This window comes from Cordyceps fumosorosea (genome assembly GCF_001636725.1).
Source record: "Cordyceps fumosorosea ARSEF 2679 chromosome Unknown scaffold_13, whole genome shotgun sequence".
NCBI classification, from domain to species: Eukaryota; Fungi; Ascomycota; class Sordariomycetes; order Hypocreales; family Cordycipitaceae; genus Cordyceps; species Cordyceps fumosorosea.
The window spans coordinates 408,780-427,376 of NW_017387313.1; the positions used below are offsets into that span (position 1 = coordinate 408,780).

The 18,597-nt window shown below is 53.7% G+C and overlaps 5 protein-coding genes across 5 annotated transcripts; 1 reads left to right on the top strand and 4 right to left on the bottom strand.

The window, feature by feature from the left end:
• Positions 1-296: 296 nt before the first annotated feature.
• Positions 297-2,358, bottom strand: ISF_05516 (Thioredoxin-like fold protein; the record flags this gene model as incomplete). Its single annotated transcript, XM_018849121.1, has 2 exons — positions 297-2,124; positions 2,183-2,358. The coding sequence occupies 2 exons, from the start codon at positions 2,356-2,358 to the stop codon at positions 297-299; spliced, it is 2,004 nt and encodes a 667-aa protein (XP_018703692.1).
• Positions 2,359-5,193: 2,835 nt separating this feature from the next.
• Positions 5,194-5,518, bottom strand: ISF_05517 (hypothetical protein; the record flags this gene model as incomplete). The annotated part of the gene is made up of 2 exons (XM_018849122.1): positions 5,194-5,328; positions 5,381-5,518. 2 exons carry the CDS (start codon positions 5,516-5,518, stop codon positions 5,194-5,196), a joined length of 273 nt encoding a protein of 90 aa, XP_018703693.1.
• Positions 5,519-7,512: 1,994 nt separating this feature from the next.
• Positions 7,513-9,466, top strand: ISF_05518 (Multi antimicrobial extrusion protein; the record flags this gene model as incomplete). Its single annotated transcript, XM_018849123.1, has 2 exons — positions 7,513-8,239; positions 8,346-9,466. 2 exons carry the CDS (start codon positions 7,513-7,515, stop codon positions 9,464-9,466), a joined length of 1,848 nt encoding a protein of 615 aa, XP_018703694.1.
• A 632-nt stretch (positions 9,467-10,098) lies between these two features.
• Positions 10,099-12,368, bottom strand: ISF_05519 (Actin-like protein; the record flags this gene model as incomplete). The annotated part of the gene is made up of 3 exons (XM_018849124.1): positions 10,099-10,144; positions 10,216-12,031; positions 12,116-12,368. The coding sequence occupies 3 exons, from the start codon at positions 12,366-12,368 to the stop codon at positions 10,099-10,101; spliced, it is 2,115 nt and encodes a 704-aa protein (XP_018703695.1).
• Positions 12,369-13,247: 879 nt separating this feature from the next.
• Positions 13,248-16,065, bottom strand: ISF_05520 (DUF500 domain protein; the record flags this gene model as incomplete). The annotated part of the gene is made up of 2 exons (XM_018849125.1): positions 13,248-15,748; positions 15,825-16,065. 2 exons carry the CDS (start codon positions 16,063-16,065, stop codon positions 13,248-13,250), a joined length of 2,742 nt encoding a protein of 913 aa, XP_018703696.1.
• Between the last annotated feature and the right edge of the window lie 2,532 nt (positions 16,066-18,597).

The window sequence follows — 18,597 nt, forward strand, 5'->3', positions numbered from 1 at the left end:
AAAAAAAGTCAAACAGACAAAGTTCCCCCAAAACTCCGAGTTTGCAGATACGCAACGTCTCCGGGCAACAACGCAAGACGGGCCACAACGGCCTGGTCCTTCTCCAATAGACCTTTTTTTTTCTTGCTCTTCTGTTTCTTTCTCATGCGCGTGAAGGCCCCTTTGCCTTGCCATTCTAACCCGTGATGCGGTGATACCCAAAATAAAATAAAAATTGAAAATCAACAACAACACACATTTCTTTCTAAACAGCTTTGTAAATGCATGCGAATTCGCGGTGGGAAAACTCCAAGGCTTTAGTCAGCCTTGGTGTTCCCCCCGCCGCCGAGGATGCCGTCCTTGAACTCGCGCATGCCGCTGCCCATGGAGTCATCCAGGCGAAAGTGGCCGCCGCCACGACGGCCCTTGCGGGTGCGGAGCCACGTGAGAGCGGCGTAGGCGAAGCCGCAGACGCTGAGGAGGGAGAGGATGGGGTGGTCGCGGAGGGTGACGCGGAGGTCGAAGAAGACTTTTTCGATGAAGGAGACGGTCAGCTTGGGCTTGATGACCTGGGGGCCGTAGACGATCTTGTCGAGCGTCTCCATGATGGAGGTGCGGCTGACGAGGATGTGGTTGCCGGTGGCGGTGGTGTCCCAGTACTTGCGGCGGGCCTCGTCGTTGATGATGATGCGCTCGCCGTCCTTGTCCTTGATGTCGATGCCGTACGTGGTGCGTAGCCAGCGCTGCCAGAAGATGCCATCCACCCAGGCAAAAGCCACCTCCTTGCGGTTCGAGCTGTCCATGTTGATGCGGATGGATTTGGCGCTGCGCAGGGCCCGCTCGTCGTTGCGGTCCTCGGCCTCCTCAATACGCATCTGCTTGGCGTCCCGCAACTTTTTGCGCTCTAGCTGGAACTCCTGAATCTGGCGGTCCATCCACTCGTTCGCGGCGCTCTTCATCTCGCGCAACGAGCTCTGGATGGTCTCCGGGTCGCCGTCCTTTCTCTCCAGAATGCCGAGGACGACGAGCTTGTTCTCCATGATCTGGCGGGCGTTGGTGGCTGTCAGTTCGGGGACGAGAGGAAGCCAGACCGACTTCATCCAGTCCAGGATGCGACGGACATCGCGCATTTCGTTGGGGGTGAAAGGCGTGTAGTAGGTCGGGCGCCCCTCGCGAGAGACGATCAATCTCGGCCAGGTGGTGATCTTGAAGCGCTTGTAGAGCTCAGGGTCGTTCGTCTTGACGAGCTTGGCGTGGCCGATGAGGCTCAGGGGGATTCTCTCGAGAGCGGCAAAATCTTCAGAAGTAGCGGCATGATCGTAGAAGTAGACAAAGATCACCTCTTCAGTTTTCTCCAGTTCTTCGAAGCCTGCAGCGTCGATGTCGGGTACGCCACTTGCGAGATCAATGGCGCTGTCGGCATACTTGGTGAAATCGCCGATGCCACGAAGGCCATTGTATTCGACTCGCTCGCCTCCCTTGAAAAAGAGGATCGTAGGGAACGCCTTTGCGTGGACATCCTTGCATAAGCGCTTCTCCTTGTCGCAGTTGACTTCACCAATGTTGAGCTTTCCGCGCATGGACTTGGCAAGCTGCTCCCAGGTTGGCTTCAAGGCCTGGCAGTGAGAGCACCAAGGCGCATAGAACTTGATAAACCACGGGTCATGGGAGAGAGTAACGTGCTTCTGGAACGACTCAGCCGTAAGTGACACAGAGACTCCATCAAGGTTGTAATTGTCGGGTATCTTCTTCACGGGCTTTGCAACAGCCGGGATCTTCTTGACAGGTTTGGGGGCTTCCGTCGCACCGGCTTCGGGCAGCGCAAGTTCCTTCGGGCGGGAGCCGGGCTTGTCCTCCTCGAGCGCCTTTTCAATCATTTCGCTAATCTCGGCGATAGTTCGTTGGCCAGTCAGAGACTTGACTTTCTGCCCATCTTTGAAAAGTGTAGTCTGGGGCCATGCATTGACCTCGTGCTCAGAGCAAAAGTCGCTGTGGGCAACGCAGTTCATGGCGGCGAACTGCAGACCATGGTGCTCGCCAACGGTGCTCTTGTCGTCGCTATTGGCCCCAGATTTCAGGGTATGGTAGAATTCGTAAGTGGTCTGGAATACCGGCGCAAAAGCTATGCAGTGGTGGCAATAGGGGCTAGAGACTGTCAGATGGGCTGCCTGCACGATACAACCATGAGCTCAAGCTCGCCTACCTGTAATGCTTGACAACGGTGAACTTGGTCTTGTTGACGTCGGTGCCCCATGTCGCCGGCGCAAACTCGGGCAATGGGGGAACAGATACACCTTCAAATGTCGTCGGTTCGTTCTTGGTCTCCGTCGCGGCGCCGATGGCAGACGCCGCGAAGAGAGCAAGCTGAAGCAGCCTCATGGTGGGCTACTCTGTGCTACGATTGTACCGGTTCAGCGGTGGGCAGCAATCGAATCGGCGTAGTTGTCGAGATCGAAAGTTTCCGCGTCGCGTTTTGCGAGCGTTGTCTAGAAGGGAATTCCTGGAAAGCAAGAGCAATCTTGGATTGGCACGGAACTGCTCTGATGATGGCAGACCCCAGTCTTGTGGGAACTTGGAGTGCAGCGTTGGTCGCGGCGGCTATGGTTGGAAGAAATGTTAAACGGTGTTAAAAACCCGCATTCTAGAAAAGAGAAAAAGAAGGGCCGTGGGTTCCGTGAAATTAACGAGACCAGTTGAAGCCGTGGTGGAGGATAGAGAATGAAAGAAAGAAAATCGATGGAAGTTGAACAAAAGCAAGGGGACAGACAGGGAGGCATCTGGCCACTCTATCTACCTCTACGCCCCTTCTTAGAAGCCCGCCTGAAGCACGCCGGGGGGTACTGTGGGCCACCAGCGCTTGAAAAAAAATGACTAGCCACGCTATGCGTTGGTACGTAACTTAGTCAGTGTGGCTAGTGTTGCTGTACAATGCTCTGTGCGGCAGTTGGGCCTGTGGCTTAGCTGGCACTTGTGAGCAGCGTACCTCTCGACGGGAGTCTGGCAAATGTTTATGCAAACGCGACTTGAATAAATGCATCACCCTGGCTCTTACTATAAATTCATCCTCAATATACCACAGAGCAGCTTATGCCGGATCTCTGAAAGAGACCGGCTTCCCTGTTATGGATAGTCACAGCAAACGACCTCGCGATGCCGAGACTTCAAGCGGACTCGAGTCTCTTTCGCGTTCAATTAGCCCACCCAGAACAAAGAAGCAGAAGACTACCAAGATTTTCCCTTCTCCTTTTCGTCTTACCTGGATCCGGGACCTCGACGAAGATAGCAACAAGGATGCCATCACACTATTTGACGTCTTAGGCGACCCGTTAATCAGCGAGTGCTGGAACTTTAATTATTTGCACGATATTCCCTTCTTAATGGAAGCCTTTGACAGTGACATCCGAGCCCAAGTCAAACTTCACGTTGTACATGGCTTCTGGAAGAGAGAAGACGGAAATCGCCTGCGTCTGGTTGTATGTGAATCCTCCGAATCAATCGTGTCTACAGTCAAACACCACTACTTTACTCTGCTAATAATCCGTTAGGAAGACGCAGGGCCATTCCCCAATGTACAATTACATGTCGCGCCTATGCCAGAAATGTTTGGCACCCATCATTCTAAGATGTTGGTACTGTTTCGCCGAGACGACACAGCTCAGGTGATTATACACACAGCCAACATGATAGCCAAGGATTGGACCAACATGACAAATGCGGCTTGGATATCACCATTACTTCCAAAACTAAGCAACTCCCGGGAGGAGTCATCCTCGCTGGAAGATATGGCCCAGGGTACTGGGAGCAGGTTTAAGTTCGACCTGCTCAACTATCTCAAGTCATACGACAGGATACGGCCAACATGCACCGCGTTGGTGGAGAAATTAAAACAATACAGCTTTGACGCTGTAAGAGGAAGCTTGGTTGCGAGTGTTCCGGGTTTACATGACGTGCATGGAGAGCCTGGTGCCACGTCTTGGGGTTGGGACGCCATGGCCAAGCGCTTGCAGCAGATACCCTGCCAGGAAGGGGAGTCGCACGTGGCTGTGCAAATATCTTCCATAGCGACTTTGGGCACAAATGATGATTGGCTACGCAAGACGCTGTTCAAAGCGCTGTCCAAGGGGAAACCGGCAGGGACACCACAGTTCAAGGTGGTGTTCCCGACGGCCGATGAGATTCGAGCCTCGCTGGACGGGTACGCATCTGGAGGCTCGATCCACACCAAGATACAGAGCAAACAGCAGGAGATGCAGCTGAGGTACCTACGGCCAATTTTCCATCACTGGATGGCAAACGATGATTCGAAAGCAGGTACGTGAAGTAGCGCGATCTTGAAGGGAGATGTGCTCACATTGATTGGCCTTGAACAGCAGCAGGCGACGTTCGGGATGCTGGCAGAGATAGGGCTGCACCTCATATAAAAACATACATCCGCACAAACTGTAAGAATACGATCGACTGGGCTTTAGTTACTTCGGCAAACCTGTCCAAGCAAGCATGGGGCGACGCAGCCAAACCAACAGGACAGTTTCGGATAGCATCGTGGGAGATTGGCGTCCTCGTGTGGCCGTCGCTCTTCAAGGACGACGCCATCATGAGGGGCTGCTTCAAGAGTGATGTGCCAGAGTCGGCGGGGAGGTCTGGGCAATCGGGAGAAGCGAGGTCTCTGGTGGGACTCCGAATTCCATACAGCCTTCCCCTGCGCAAGTACAGTAGTGGGGAGACGCCGTGGGTGGCAACAATGTCGCACGAAAAGAAAGATTGCTTGGGACAGAGTTGGATTATGTAGGCAGCATCGTGGCTTGCGGGGAAGGCATAGAACAGCCGTGCCCGAGCTCAGTACGGGGTGCCCGTACAGATTCGGGAGTACACAGCGGCAAGTTCAACTCCCGCTGTTGTATGGACACAGGCCAGAGAAAGTGTATAAAACAAGATCCTCAGGCCGGATCATAAGACCAAGACTGTGTCCCAGGGACTAGTCTACGATCAACACTTCACGACAACGTGCAAGGAAAATAGAATCACGAATCTTTGATAGTATTCAGATGAGTCAAGGTACACTTTGCAAATTCTTCTCGGTGCTGCTCCATCCCATCCTCTTGCCCCTAGAAGAATTTCCAGCACTCACGCCGACCGAGCCTGCCCCCAGCGCAGAAGCCGCCCGGACATGCATGCTTAATCACGGAATCCGCGGCGAAAAAATGCCTTCGACCCTCACAGTTGCTCGTGGACCTCGTCGTTCTCTTGACCGTCGGCGTCCCCTTGAACGATGTGGCGCGGAAGGCAGTAAGGCGAGCCGTTTTGCTTGTTGAACAAGCACACGGTTCCCGGCGGGCAGCGACCCGCAAACTACCGAGATTGTCAGCAAGAGGTTTGATCGTGCCGTCAACAAGATACCTACAACCCAGTCGCCGCTGGTATTGCACACGTCCCAGGCTTGCCGACTACTCTCGCAGCGATAGGTAGCGGGCTTGCACTTGTGATCGGCGGACGCTGCAGCGACAGACGTGGCGAGGACGAAGACGGAGAGGAGCTTCATGTTGGCTGATTCTGGAAAATTTGCGGGCGACTGAAGGTAGAAAGTCGATAAAACGGAGTCACGGCGTCGTTCTCTTCAGTAGACTTGTGGAAGCAAGCAATCCTGCCACGCAACCATGGAGAGGGAAGCTGGGTCCTATATACGTCAGCCGCCTTTCAACCCCGCGCGAAGCACTGTCAACCGTTTTCGGAGCTGAAAAGTCAGAGCTGAGTCCTTCTTCTTTGATCTGGGCTGCGTGGCGAGGTTGGGCAGGGCGCGTTGGCTGCAACCGGCATGCCAATGTCTCTTTCAGCTGAGGTTTAACAACGCCACCGAGGCATGCCGTAACAAAATCCTCGCCATGCTACTGCATCCGTCAAATCATCATTCCAGTGTCAAATGGGCTGACCAACACCCCGCCAGCATCGACCCAAATATTCACCTTTGCAGCAAAACGAGGGACGGCTGTGCTACTCATCCACGGTGGGCGAGTGGCCAGCACATCTCACAGCTAGCCCTCATCAGCCAGCCGAACAAGAAGGCGTGCCCGTATCTATGAAGCACATAGTGCCTTCCCGGCATGACATCAGCATCTACCAGAAACCTTTCGTTAGCAAGATATGTTGGACGGCGGAAACACTTCAGTGAGGTTCCCTTACCTGCCACCTCTCCTGGCGGCATATGCAACCGCCTCGCTTGTCGGCCGCGCATCCCAGGGTGTTCTCCGCACAGTCGCACGACAGGGCAAAGTCTTAGGGAACTAGAATTAAAAAGTTTATGTATAGGGTAATGTATTTAAAAAAAAAAAAAAAAAGAATAAGAGAGTAAACCCCTACTTCCTATAGAAACCTGCGGTAGTATCTGTTGTAGCACTCACAGTATATTAAATAATAAGCAGCGTTAGGGCGGATAAATAAGGACACTACGCTGCAGTGCCTAACTCTACTAGTTACTAATTAACCAGAGGCTCTATAGTAAGACAAGTCGCCAGTGTCTAGCTAAAAAGACAGGAGATGGGGACTTTATGGCATTAAAGAGCACATGAGAGCTACCTACATACATGGTATGTACTATTAAATTCGCTATAGTTAGTAGGCTGGGTTTATGCCTGCGTAGAATATAGAGGACAGTCCACCCTGCACGGAAGAGATGCTCAATGCCCTTGTGTCTGGTATGTTTTTTTTTTTTTGGCAAGTTTCCGAGTCAAATAAATTATGAGTCTTTGCCGAGACCAGTAACACCGATTGGGCAGTGTTGCACGTGTGGCGACGGTGTAGGCCGACAAGGCGGCAATGGTTGGGCGACACAATAGAAAAGAAGGGGTTGAGTGAGGTCCGCGGGCACCGATGTCCGTAGCTGGGAACTGTCTGGGGCGAAGAACTACCGATCAGGCTGTCACGCCGATGTGCATCCAAGACTTTCATGGCTGCTGATTTATTAAATTTTGCATACATTTCCCCAGCCAAATGGACCTAACTACTCCCAAGTGACCTAAACGATCCCTAACTAGTGCTTGCCTTGGAGGTAGGCTGGCATGTCGACGGCTGATGTTTTTTTTTTCTCGCTTCGTCCCGTCTATCCCTGTCCCTCCCCTTGCCTGTAACTGTAAACCTTGTTTTTGGAAAAAATCTTCTCTTCCTTTTTTTTTTCCTTGTCCATATATTCCGATCCCTTTGCCACGGCCACCATCGCTCTACATTTCGGGCTCGATAATGCCAACTTTTTCTTCGTCTTTTTACCTTGGGAAGCCTAGTGCAGACCAACACCGACTTCTTTAGTCAGCGCCTTCCTTGTTATTCGTCCCCGCCAAGCCAACTGGGCTTGTTTTGTTTCCGAACCCAAATCCAGACTTTTCCAAATTCAACGTCATCACTACCTGTTAAACACCCGGGGCGCCCCAGCTCCCCCAATTTCATTTTGGATTCCTTGCTTTGCCTACCGATGACCTCCTTTTGGAGTTTTGGATACAATTGGCGCCGAACATCGTGAACCACCCGCTATTACATCCATCCATCATGAGTCTTCCCAGGTCTACCGGCACCGCTAACCGGATCAGCGGTGGTGGCCTTTCCGCCTCGTTTCGAGCTTCTTCCCCGCTCGCCGAAGCTCTCGCCCGCGACATTGCAGAGTGCTCAGATGACGACGTCGAGCAGAATGCCGTCGAAGAAGGTGTCGTCGGCAGCTACGACCACACTTATGGCAGCCGCAGTAATACCATGTATCGCCGCCCCTCCGGTGTTGCCTACGGCGCGTCTCGTCCCGTCTTCGATCACCGTAGCACCGACGAGCCCGCCATGACCCCGCTAGAGCGCAAGCAATCTCGCCATGCCGAACGCAGTCTCCTCCGCGACAACCATATCCTACCACCCAAACACCAGCGTCACAGCCACGGGTTCCTCGCCCGCTTATACCGTCGACTGTTCAGCACCAAGATAGACGCCGATGGGGAGCATCCCAACGGCCCAATCGCCAGGCGCCCTGGTCAAGATGAGACCGCGCCTCTGCTACATGACCATCGTGGCGATATCACACCTACCGACAGCGACAGCGGCGACGTGGAGCAGCAATGGATAGACGCTGTTGCCAGCGGCCGCATCCGCACCACTTGGCAACGCGAGACCCAGACCGTCATAACCTACTGTATCCCCCTCATCACAACATTTGTTCTGCAGTACTCGATCAACGTTGCTAGTATCTTTGCAGTCGGCCGAATCGGCAAGATGGAGCTCGGCGCTGTTTCTTGTAAGCCTCAGCAACCCAACAGTCCCCCCCTCCCTGTCTAATGCGATAACTTGCCTGGCCCCCTTCCAGGGCTTGGCAACAAGTCTCGACACCCTCTGCGCCCAAGCTTATGGTTCTGGCCACAAGCACCTCGTCGGCCTCCAGTGCCAGCGCATGGCTCTCTTCTTGCTCTCCTTGTCCGCCCCGGTCATTGTAATCTGGTGCTTCTCAGAGGAAATCTTGGTGCACCTCGTCCCAGAAGCCGAGACGGCTCGCCTAGCTTCCCTGTATCTCAAAGTCTGTATTGCTAGCATACCCGGTGTGATCCTATTCGAGTGCGGGAAGCGCTTTACTCAGGCACAGGGGCTATTCCGTGCCACGACCTATGTCCTCCTCATCGCTGCGCCTTTCAACATCTTTATTAACTGGCTGCTCGTCTGGAAGCTGGAATATGGCTTCATTGGTGCCCCAATTGCTGTGGCCATCACGGAGAATCTACTCCCTGTGCTGCTCTTCCTCTATATACGCTTCGTGGACGGTCGTCAGTGCTGGGGTGGTTTCAGCCGTCGAGCACTTTCCAACTGGGGGGTCATGATCAAGCTTGCCCTGCCCGGCATGATTATGATTGAGGCCGAATGGCTGGCTTTTGAATTCATGACACTCTTTGCCAGTCGCTTTGGATCGGAATACCTGGCCGCTCAGAGCGTCCTCGGCACCCTCACAACCATCTCGTATCAAATCCCTTTCCCCATGTCCATTGCCGCCTCGACCCGCGTGGCCAACCTCATTGGTGCCGGCCTCGTCGACGCCGCCAAAATCACTGCTAAAGTCACGTTCTGGCTCGCCGCCTCCATTAGCATCTTCAACTTTTCCGTATTTGTTGTCTTCCGCTATCACCTCCCCCTACTCTTCACCAACGACGAAGATGTCATTGCGCTAGTTGCTCAGGTCATACCCGCAGTGGCCGTCATGCAAGTCTTTGACGGCCTCAGCGCGGGTGCCCACGGATTGCTACGCGGTATCGGTAAGCAGGCCATAGGAGGCCCCATTAACCTTGTCGCGTACTACCTCGTCTCCCTGCCGCTGTCCATTGGCCTGGCCTTTGGCGCCGGTCTAAAGCTGGAGGGTCTGTGGATCGGTGTCACCGCTGGCCTGATGATTGTCTCCTCCATTGAGTACGTCTACCTCTGGAAGACAGACTGGAGCAAGGCCGCCGATGAGGCCGCGGACAGAAACGCCACCGGGTAATGACGTACACGCAACGTCCAAAACAAGAGAATGAACCGCCCTTACGAAGCGGGAAAGTCTGCAAACAAAGAATATGAAATTCATCGCCATCATGAAGCGATTTGTTTGCCGCAAAAGCGCCCCCATAGAAGGGCGACTAATTGCATTGCACGGATACCCGTTTAATGTTGATCTTCGCTTCGACAGATCAATCCGTCATCTACTCACGACCTATCTACATCGCATGCATATACGTATCTACAGCGGATTTATTTTGGGAAACGTCACTTTTTGGTATTTTGAGAATTGAAAAGTCGGAATCAGCGGAATTGTCTAGATACACACTATTCATCGTCCATACCGACGAGGTCCTGTTACATTTGATTTTGTATTCATACAACAGTACCCTGAAACTAAAAATCTTAAAAAGAAAATATTCATAACTTCAGCAAACAGATTCCACCAGCGATTTCCGTTGTTCATAAACAGATAAAGACTAGAAGCTCCTAGAAAAGAAGCATGGAGGCATCTCTTTTATTTGGTCCAAACTCCCACTCCACAAGGCAAGACGCCGTTCCTTCTGCTCGAAAAAGCGATAGTTGTATCCATCATTCCCGCCACTGAGCCCTCACTGTATCAACCCATACGCCGCTCTAACCGAGCATGGAGTGAGTGCGGATACCCTTGGGGCCGAGATCACTGGTTTTCACGAGTTAGTCTTCGGGAACACAGGCATCCAAGGGGGTTGAGAGGGGGGGGAGAAAACTTACTTGTAGTCGACGCGACTGAGACTCATCGTGCGCTGGGCCTCGATAGATTGCGCGTCCATGTTGGAGTGCAGGCAGAAAGCGATGCGGGCGGCGACCTGCGCGCCGAGGAACATGGACTCCTCGAAGCCGGCCTTCGTCCATTCGCTAAGGTAGTTGGGCATGGCCGCGAGCTTGATCGACGTCGGCGTCTGGCTGTGGAAGTGGTGGTGGCTGGTGGGGCCGCCCGCCTCGGAGGAGCCCGGCTGCGGTGTACCGCCGAGCAGACCGGCCTGGTGCTGGTTCAGACCGGCCGTGGTGGCCGCCTGGAGCAGCGGGTTGACGCCGCCCGCGCCGGACTGCAGCTGGTGCGGGGGGGCCCCGTTAAACGAGCTCGTGGGCGTTTGGGCGCCGGTGCCTGTGGGCGTCGCCATGTTGGAGGGCAGCTCGGAGGTGAATATTGTCGCCGTGGACGGGGAGACAATATGTCGGGCGTGGAGCGTAGCTAGAATGTTCTCCTTAAGGCCACGCAGGCGTGAGCCGTTGCCAACAAATACAATGTTGTCCCAACAAGGCGGACGCATGTACATGTCGTCAATACCTTGGACTGTGCGGTAAACGGCCGTGACTATGCGGTCAATCTCGGAGCGATCAGCAAACGTAAATCGCTCCAGACCCACTTCGATATCCTTCTTGACGCGCTTCGGCCGGTATTGAGGTGCATAGTCAGACGAGTCGTTGGGCGCGGCATCCTCGCTAGGCTTGGGGGCATCTCCGTTCGTATCTGACACCTTCGGCTCCTCGGGCTTGGGCTCCTCTGGCTTAGACTCTTCCTTTACCTCGGCTGGCGCTGCGCTATCTGGAATCGCAACATTAGGAGTAGCTGTGCTTTCTGTTGTTGCGGAGGCAGCGGGCGCTGCAGGCTCTGTCGTAGCCGTCCCCTCGGCAGGCTTCGGGTCGGTACCGGCCTCACCCTCCTTGGGTGCGTTCTTGGGTAATTTCTGGGGCTCAGGAACAACCAGTTCCTGGACGATTTCCTCGTAGAAGAATGTGTTGTGGGTTCTCTTGCTGTTGGGAAGACGTGCAGGTCTGGGGGGGGCTTCCTCCTGTTGCGCCTTAGGCTTTCGTCCCGGTTTGCCCTTTCCCTCCTTTTCTTTGCGTGCCAGGAATTCTTTTGTTTGTCCACTTGTCACAATAGCAGCCACGTCCAATACACCGTCATCCTCATTTTTCTTCTCATCGCTGCCCTCCTCGTCGTTCACGGTAACATCAGGCTTTGGGGCCTCGGGCGCAGCAACGGGGGCGAGCGGCCTGTTCGCAGAAGATGCGCCGGGCGGTGCGCCAGCTGAGTTTACCACCGGAAGCTCAAAGAGTTTGTCCGCGGTTGCTACGTATGGCAGCACTTCGCAGATGGTGCTCTTCTTCAATTGCTCAGCCATGTCGTATGTGAAATTCTTTGAAGCCAGAAGCGCCTTGAGCCTTTGCGTGAAGGCTTCGCCTCCAGAAAGCTGGTCGTCTGCGATGGAGGCACCGACATCCATGTGGTTGACAACGCGACCATCGTGGATGGCGGTAACGTCAACCTTTTGATAGCCGATATCAATGACCGTCATGTTCGGCCACTTCAGTCCGTATTGGGTGGCAATACCACTGTGAATGATGCATAGTGCAGGCGTTCTTGTCTTCTCGAAGACGTACCGCACAATTGCCTCGGCGTCAGGCCTCGTCCATTGCGGCGATGCCATCAGCATAATAGGTGTGTTGTGGTATGTCGTCGTGAGGAGGCCGTGGACGTGCTCGAGGAAGGCGAGGAAGGCATCCATGTCGACAATGTGGCCGGCTGCAATGATTCCATGTTAGTATTTGCTCTGCGCCTCGCCGGCCCGCACCAATTGAAGTCGCGAGCGATAGATGGGTGACCTACCTCGGATTGGGTACACGGCGCCCTCGTCCGAGTCGACGTCCTCGACCCATTCCTCCTCCTCGACGCCGTCGACAATCTTTTTGCGGCTGTGCGTGTGATACGGGCGCCACTCGTCGCCGTCCTTGAACATGCGCGTGGGAATGCGGTGCGTCGGCAGCGTCAGCTCACTGCAACCGAGTTGCGCGAGCGTCGTTTGGCTGCCGGGGCAGATGATCAGGATCTGCTCCTCGCGCCATTTGCCCGAGCTCGACATGGTGCAATTCAGAAGCGGGGGACACTGGCTCGTCCTCCTCTCAAGTTCAGAAGGGAATTGGCGTCAGGCGCTCGATGGAGGGGGTGGACGGTCGGCAATTAAACGGTCGCTGTTTGGCGTGCGGGTTGGAAGGTGCCGCGCTTGCGTCGCGAGAAAGCAAGTCCACCAAGCAATCGCGAGGCTAGTAGGAGCAAGCTCTGACCAATGGTGGCTGTGGCTGCAAGGAGAGGTTTGTGGCGCAGGGAATATGCTACAAGTCACGTGATTCATCTCGGTACTCTGATAATCTCAACGAAACTGTACCTTCAAGCCATTCAATAAACTTGCTCGCGAAGGATTCATTATATTCACTGCTTTTAGTGAAATCTAAATACGTTGTAGTAATAGTGTGTAATCGTAGACAGCATGATATCCCCCATCCCAGCAAACAAATAACCCTTTCCATCTTTTTCCACCAAGATTTGACACGCCGATGCAGAAACGCATACAAACCCAATAAGACCCTGATATACGTCAACTAGATCATTAAAATTGTAAGCACATTCCAGCCAACAAAAGCAGGATAGCTTCTAAGAAACCAAGCGCAAAATGTGACTCGGCACATTCAAAGATGCGCCATCACCTCCAGTGATGAATGAAATGAAAAGATGATGCAAATGGAAAAAAGAACGCCGATGTATCAACATGAAAAAAAAAAGAGGTAGTTGTCCCAGAACGCCCAGGCACGGCAGAAGAAAGCCGCCAAATAGTTGTTGTTCGCCGCTCTTTTTTTAATCCGTCATTCATCATACCCAATCATATTATAGTAATACAGCTCCTAGAGCAGCGATGCAGTGGATCAGTCGGGATGTTACCATCCTGAAAATCAGCATCGGCACTTTATAAAACAGTGACCGCTGTGGGTGTAACATCTCCGTTGTGGCTGTCGACAGGCTCCAGTGGTTCGATGTGGTCAACAGGCTCCAGCTCCTTCGTTTTTCTGTGCTTCTTAGGGGTCCCTTCATCAGTGAGCCCACCTGACATTGAGCTTTGGCGGTCTGAGGTGGGTGTTGTCGGCGTGGACCCATCGTAGCTCCAGCGGTCATCGGTAGCGCCAGTGTAAATAGAGGAGCTGTGTTTCTTCTTGATGGAGGCAGAGTCGGAAGCATCCGTATGCTCGTGGTGGGGAGTGCTGGGGTGGCTATCACTGTCATCGATCTGGACCAGATTGTTGAAGGCCATCATGGCGGCGTTGAGCTGGTCGTCGGCAGATGACATGCGAGATTCGCTCGCCTTGTTATTATTGCCAGAGAAAATCTCGCGCGATCTACGGATCTCAAGTTTTTGAAGTTTTGAGTCGCTGGTGGCTGAGATTTGGGAGAGACGCATGGTTCGAACAGTAGTAGGCTCCATTATGGCAGCGTCCAGAAGCTCAGAGTCTGAAATATCAGAGACGTCTTCTTCATCACCATCCATGGCTGCGTCACTATCGTCGACAACAGCAACGGTCGGGTGTAGCTTTTTGGGGATGCTGATCTCATTTTCCTTTGCGGCAGCCGTAGCTGAAGGAGAAGGGGACTGAGACTCGGGGGCAGGAAGACGGCTTTCCAGGTCAAGAGCCGCAACAGTAGTAGCATCCACGGAAGCATTACCAGAGTCGCTAACACTCGGGCCATTTTCAACTTCCGGGTGAATGCTCTTGCGCTCGACATCAACAGCAATAGCCTCATCAACATGAGTGTCAACAGGGCGATCCTCGTCCTTGCCATGGGCGTCTTGTGAAATCTGACCCAGATCAGAAGCACGTCTCAGTCTAGATTCTTCGACATCGCTCGTGGACTTGGCCTCATCGGTGACAATATGGGCGGAGTTGTCGATAGCTTCATCACGCAAATCGGCTTCGCTGAACGCCTGGCGCAGAGGGCTCTTAACGCTAAGAGTATCGGCGGTGGTCTCACCCTTAATGAGTCGGGAGACACGCGCCGGACTTCTGCGAGGCAGAGGCGGAGGCACACGCTTAGCAATGGTCACGACGTTGCCCCTGGCCTGAATCATGCGTGAAGCAACAGCCTGGGTTCGCGCAGGCTGAACGGCGGCAACTTCGAAAACAACAGGCTCCTCGTCATCCTCATCCATGTCTTCATCGTCGAATTCTTCCTGATCGTCCTCAGGTGAGGGGGACTGTGACTTGGAGGATGTAGCAGACTTGACATCATCCTGAGGCACAGGGGTCTCCTCGAGTTCCTCGGACTCCTCGGCAATCACAGGCGTCTTGACATATTCCTGGCTAATGTGTGAGAGCGCAGACATGTCGACAGCTGTGTAGTCAACAGCCTGCTTGTCCAGCGACGGACGTTCACTTCTCTCGTCACTGTCGCGCGGAGCAGGACTGGAGGACCGGGTATTCGTTTGAGTCGCGACGTCGGTGAGCTGGCTCTTGATGGTACGATTAGACATGTACGAAGCACGGTTGCTGCGAGCCATGGATTCGATGCTCTGGCGGCTAAACTTGGAAAAGCCCGGGCTCATGGGGCCGTTTCCAAATTCGACCTGGCTACTTGACGGGCGGGGCCGGCTGCCCGCTTCTCGGATTTCGAGGCCGGCCATTTCCAGGGCCAGAATTCCAAAAGGATCGGGATCGTCGGCTTTGGGGACGCCAAATCGGGGAGATGACGGGGTAGCGGACCTTGGTGTTTCTATCACAGCGTCGCCAGGAGCAGGCTGCAAATCAGTCCGCTGGATGACGGCGGGGTCAAAGTCGGTTCTTCCCTCGGCCATCTTGATGACCTCAAAAAGCGGTTCGGTCTCTTGGACATGGCGTGAGACGTTGCCGGCGAGAACGTCCATTTGAGTAACTGGGGCGTTGTAGAAACGCTCGTTCTCGTTGGCTCTCTCAGTTAGAATGCAGCCATTCAGGTTGACGGATTGGTGCTGGCCGCGAGCTTTCATGTAAGCCAGAACGGTGTTGTCAAGATCTTTCCAGCTGATGCGCTTCTCCTGCGATTCGAGAGGTACAGAGGGGCCGTTGATGAGACTGACATCTTCACCGAGGGTAACGCGGGTGCGGGTGATGGTTTCGAGGGCGGCCAAGTTGCTAACCACGAGGACACAGTCATAAATGTCAACACCAATGATAAAACTGAGGGTAGGAGTGTGAAGCATAATGCCGGAGGGGGGAGACCAAGTGCCGTCTGACTTTCGAGCGATGAGGATGCCAGAGCCGCCAGATCCGGTCATCCAAAGGCCGCTTCGCATGCATGTAAATACTGCAATGCCAGCAGCATTCTGTATTACTCGCTTCGGGATTTTCTGAATGGCTTTGGCGGGAGAGGAGGGAGGCTCTGAGGGATCGGATGGCGGTTCGGGGGCATCGGGATCGACGGGGTGAAGGTAGCCGTCGACTAGAGGCAGGGTAAGGGTTAGCATTCAAGGGTATACTTATTGCTGGTCAGGGGTATGGCTGGGGAGGAAGCGCACCACAGAAGGACTTTAGTATTCGAGCGGCCTTGTCGCATTCCTGGTCGAGCGTGGCGGGCCAGAAGGCCTCGCGCTGAATGCGGCCATTTGCCTTGGCCGTGTTGATGGCGGCCAAGGGCTTGGAGGACGCGGGGCTCGAGACGGACCTGTTGCCCCAGCCAAAGAGTCCGCTACCTGTCCTTGGAGCACCCGAGGATGCCCTCTTGTCCCACGAGGGCAGGAAGGAAGAGACGCGCTGCATGGCGGCAGCGCAAGTAAGGGGCGTCTCTCTCTGCTGTCAGGGAGAGGCGGCGCAAACGAAGACAGTGACGAGTCTGACGTGGTGTTGAGGGGACGGTTTGTTCAAACTTGATGGGTCGACCGAGTTGTTAAAAACGAAGGACAATTTGGTTTTGAGTGCGAGAGTCGAGAAGCTGGAACGACGGGAGCAAGTGGGAGGCACGGCGATTGGGAACCATATACGGGCTCCAAGGATAAATTGCATGCGGCGAGTCGCTGGGATTCGCTGAGGGTTAGGCCATTCATACGCCCCCCTTGGCGCATGAACAGAAAAGGCGACAACAGGATATGTTGGAGAGGAAGGAAAACGAGTGATGAAGATGGTTGGTCGGAGGGGGAAAGGGGAGAGGAAGGTGGAAGTAGTTGGAAAGAATGAAGGCTTGGGGAGAGGGGAGAGCAGGGCGTGAAGCAAAAGAAATGGGTGCAGATGTCATTGAAAAGCGCGAGACTTTGCTTAATTTACTAGAGGTTCCTCTCAGCAGGCTAACTATGTATGTACCTAGTACAGGTAGCGAGGTGGTTAGCAAGTTGCTTGGGTTGGGCTGGGAAGAACCGAAGCTTGCGGGCTCTGGTCGAGAAAGGGCGACGCCACAGGCAACTATTCTCGACGCTACCAAGGAGGTAGTACATACTGTACGTACAGTACACACTGTACCTGAGCGGTTAGGTTGTTACGTTAGTACTGGTGGCAGGCCGCTACTCTGAGTGCTGTAACACGGCAATATCAGCTGCACGGGGTATTCATTATTACAAGGTGCTTTAGATATGCAGAGCCATGCCCCCGGGTTCCCTGGAAGAAGGAACGGCAGTCGAGAAGGGATCCATGGCGACAAATCTATCAGTTTCCGCAGTCCATGGCACTAGAAATAGGTACGGATACAGAGGGTATCAAGCAAGGTGGGAGCCGGGGGATTCGGGAGGCTGATTTCATGGTTCGGTGTGGCGCGGCCTCGCCGGATTTGGTAATAAATGATGGTACCAAAAAAAAAAAAAAAAAAAGAATAAAAGGATAATACTATTGCTCATATCAAGCTTATTGACTTTTTTATTTTTGTTTATAATATTCCCAGGCATCAACTGGTATTATACTGGTAGGTGACGGAGGGGACCTGGCAGTTGACGCTCACTCCAGCAGGCTCCAGCGCCACATTCGCCTGGCTCAATCCCCCTTGCAGCCTCAAGTCCCCTGTAGCCTGTAGTAGCCTGTACATACATAGTAAAAACTGCGAATTCGGCCCTCTGGCTCAATTGTTGGCACTGGTCTCAGAGACTATTCCAGACATGCACCATACACGCACACACACACACATACATAATGCTGCTAGTAATCTGCAGGTTGTTTGTTTGTTTGCCTCATTTCAATCTCCCACAATGCTCTGTCAGCCCATGGTACGGCTAGACGTCCTCACTCACCTTGATTGACCCTTATCCGCGTACCATACATTCCCGTCTCCCCTTCATACCAATTCACTTCTCCCGGCATCTCTTCCAGCACGTTAACAATGCCCGGGTTGGGGCGTGGCGGACCCTTGGCCGGGCCTTCATTTCAAGTTAGAACCAGGAACATCGGTCGCATTCCATACAGCTCTGTCGCCATCCCAGTCAGCCCGCCAAACATCTTGCACACACGCATCCCAGCCTCGCCTCGTATACCTCCATCTCTTCTCCATATCCGGTAGCTATTCATAGCTGGTTACCGGTATACTACCAGCATAGCCTCGCGGGTTCTTGCTTCATGTATAATGACGTGGGCTGGTCGTATCGATTCCGGCCCAGCCCATGCAGAGAATAACAACCAAGCAAACCATTATCATGGCTTTCCCAGTGTCTGAAATGATTTTCTCTCGATCCGCTTTTGACGTTCGAGCAACCAACCCAAACCGGTTAAATTTCGACATTAAGTTTGCGCAACCCCCCAGGCCGAACAAATGGACGCCACGTCTCCGCCTTCGAGTACCAGTATGTGGTGTGTATAGATGGGACCCTTCGAGTATGAATTTAAATGGGAACAAGAACTTGAACAAAGCCAAGAGGCGGTTGTCACCAGCTTTTGCCCACATTCTCACTGGAGGTCCATTAAACAGGAAATGCCAATTGACGCGCGTAGCTGGAATGGACCAGCGCGAGTTCCAACGTCTCTCATACCAATACGTCTATCCCACTGCCACGTTGCTGCATTATTCACCTCCCGTTTCTTGCGCCTCACGGCCCATCTAATCTACCTTTCGCATTCCTCCCGCCCACTTGTCCTTGACGAATCGCGGTGCGTTAGTACCTGACACAGCGGTCCCTTGTCCGTGTCCCATTGTAACCTACGTGATGACTTCCCTCCCTCTGAAGTGGGGAGGGAGGGGAATAAAAAAGTCCATACTCGTACGAGCGAGGCAGCACCTCCCAGCTTGGCTATTTAGATGATTTCCAGTTCATCGCAACCTCTGGCCTGGCCAGCCCTTCCCCGACTGGCTCGGCTCTGCGCCGCCTTCCAATCACGCCA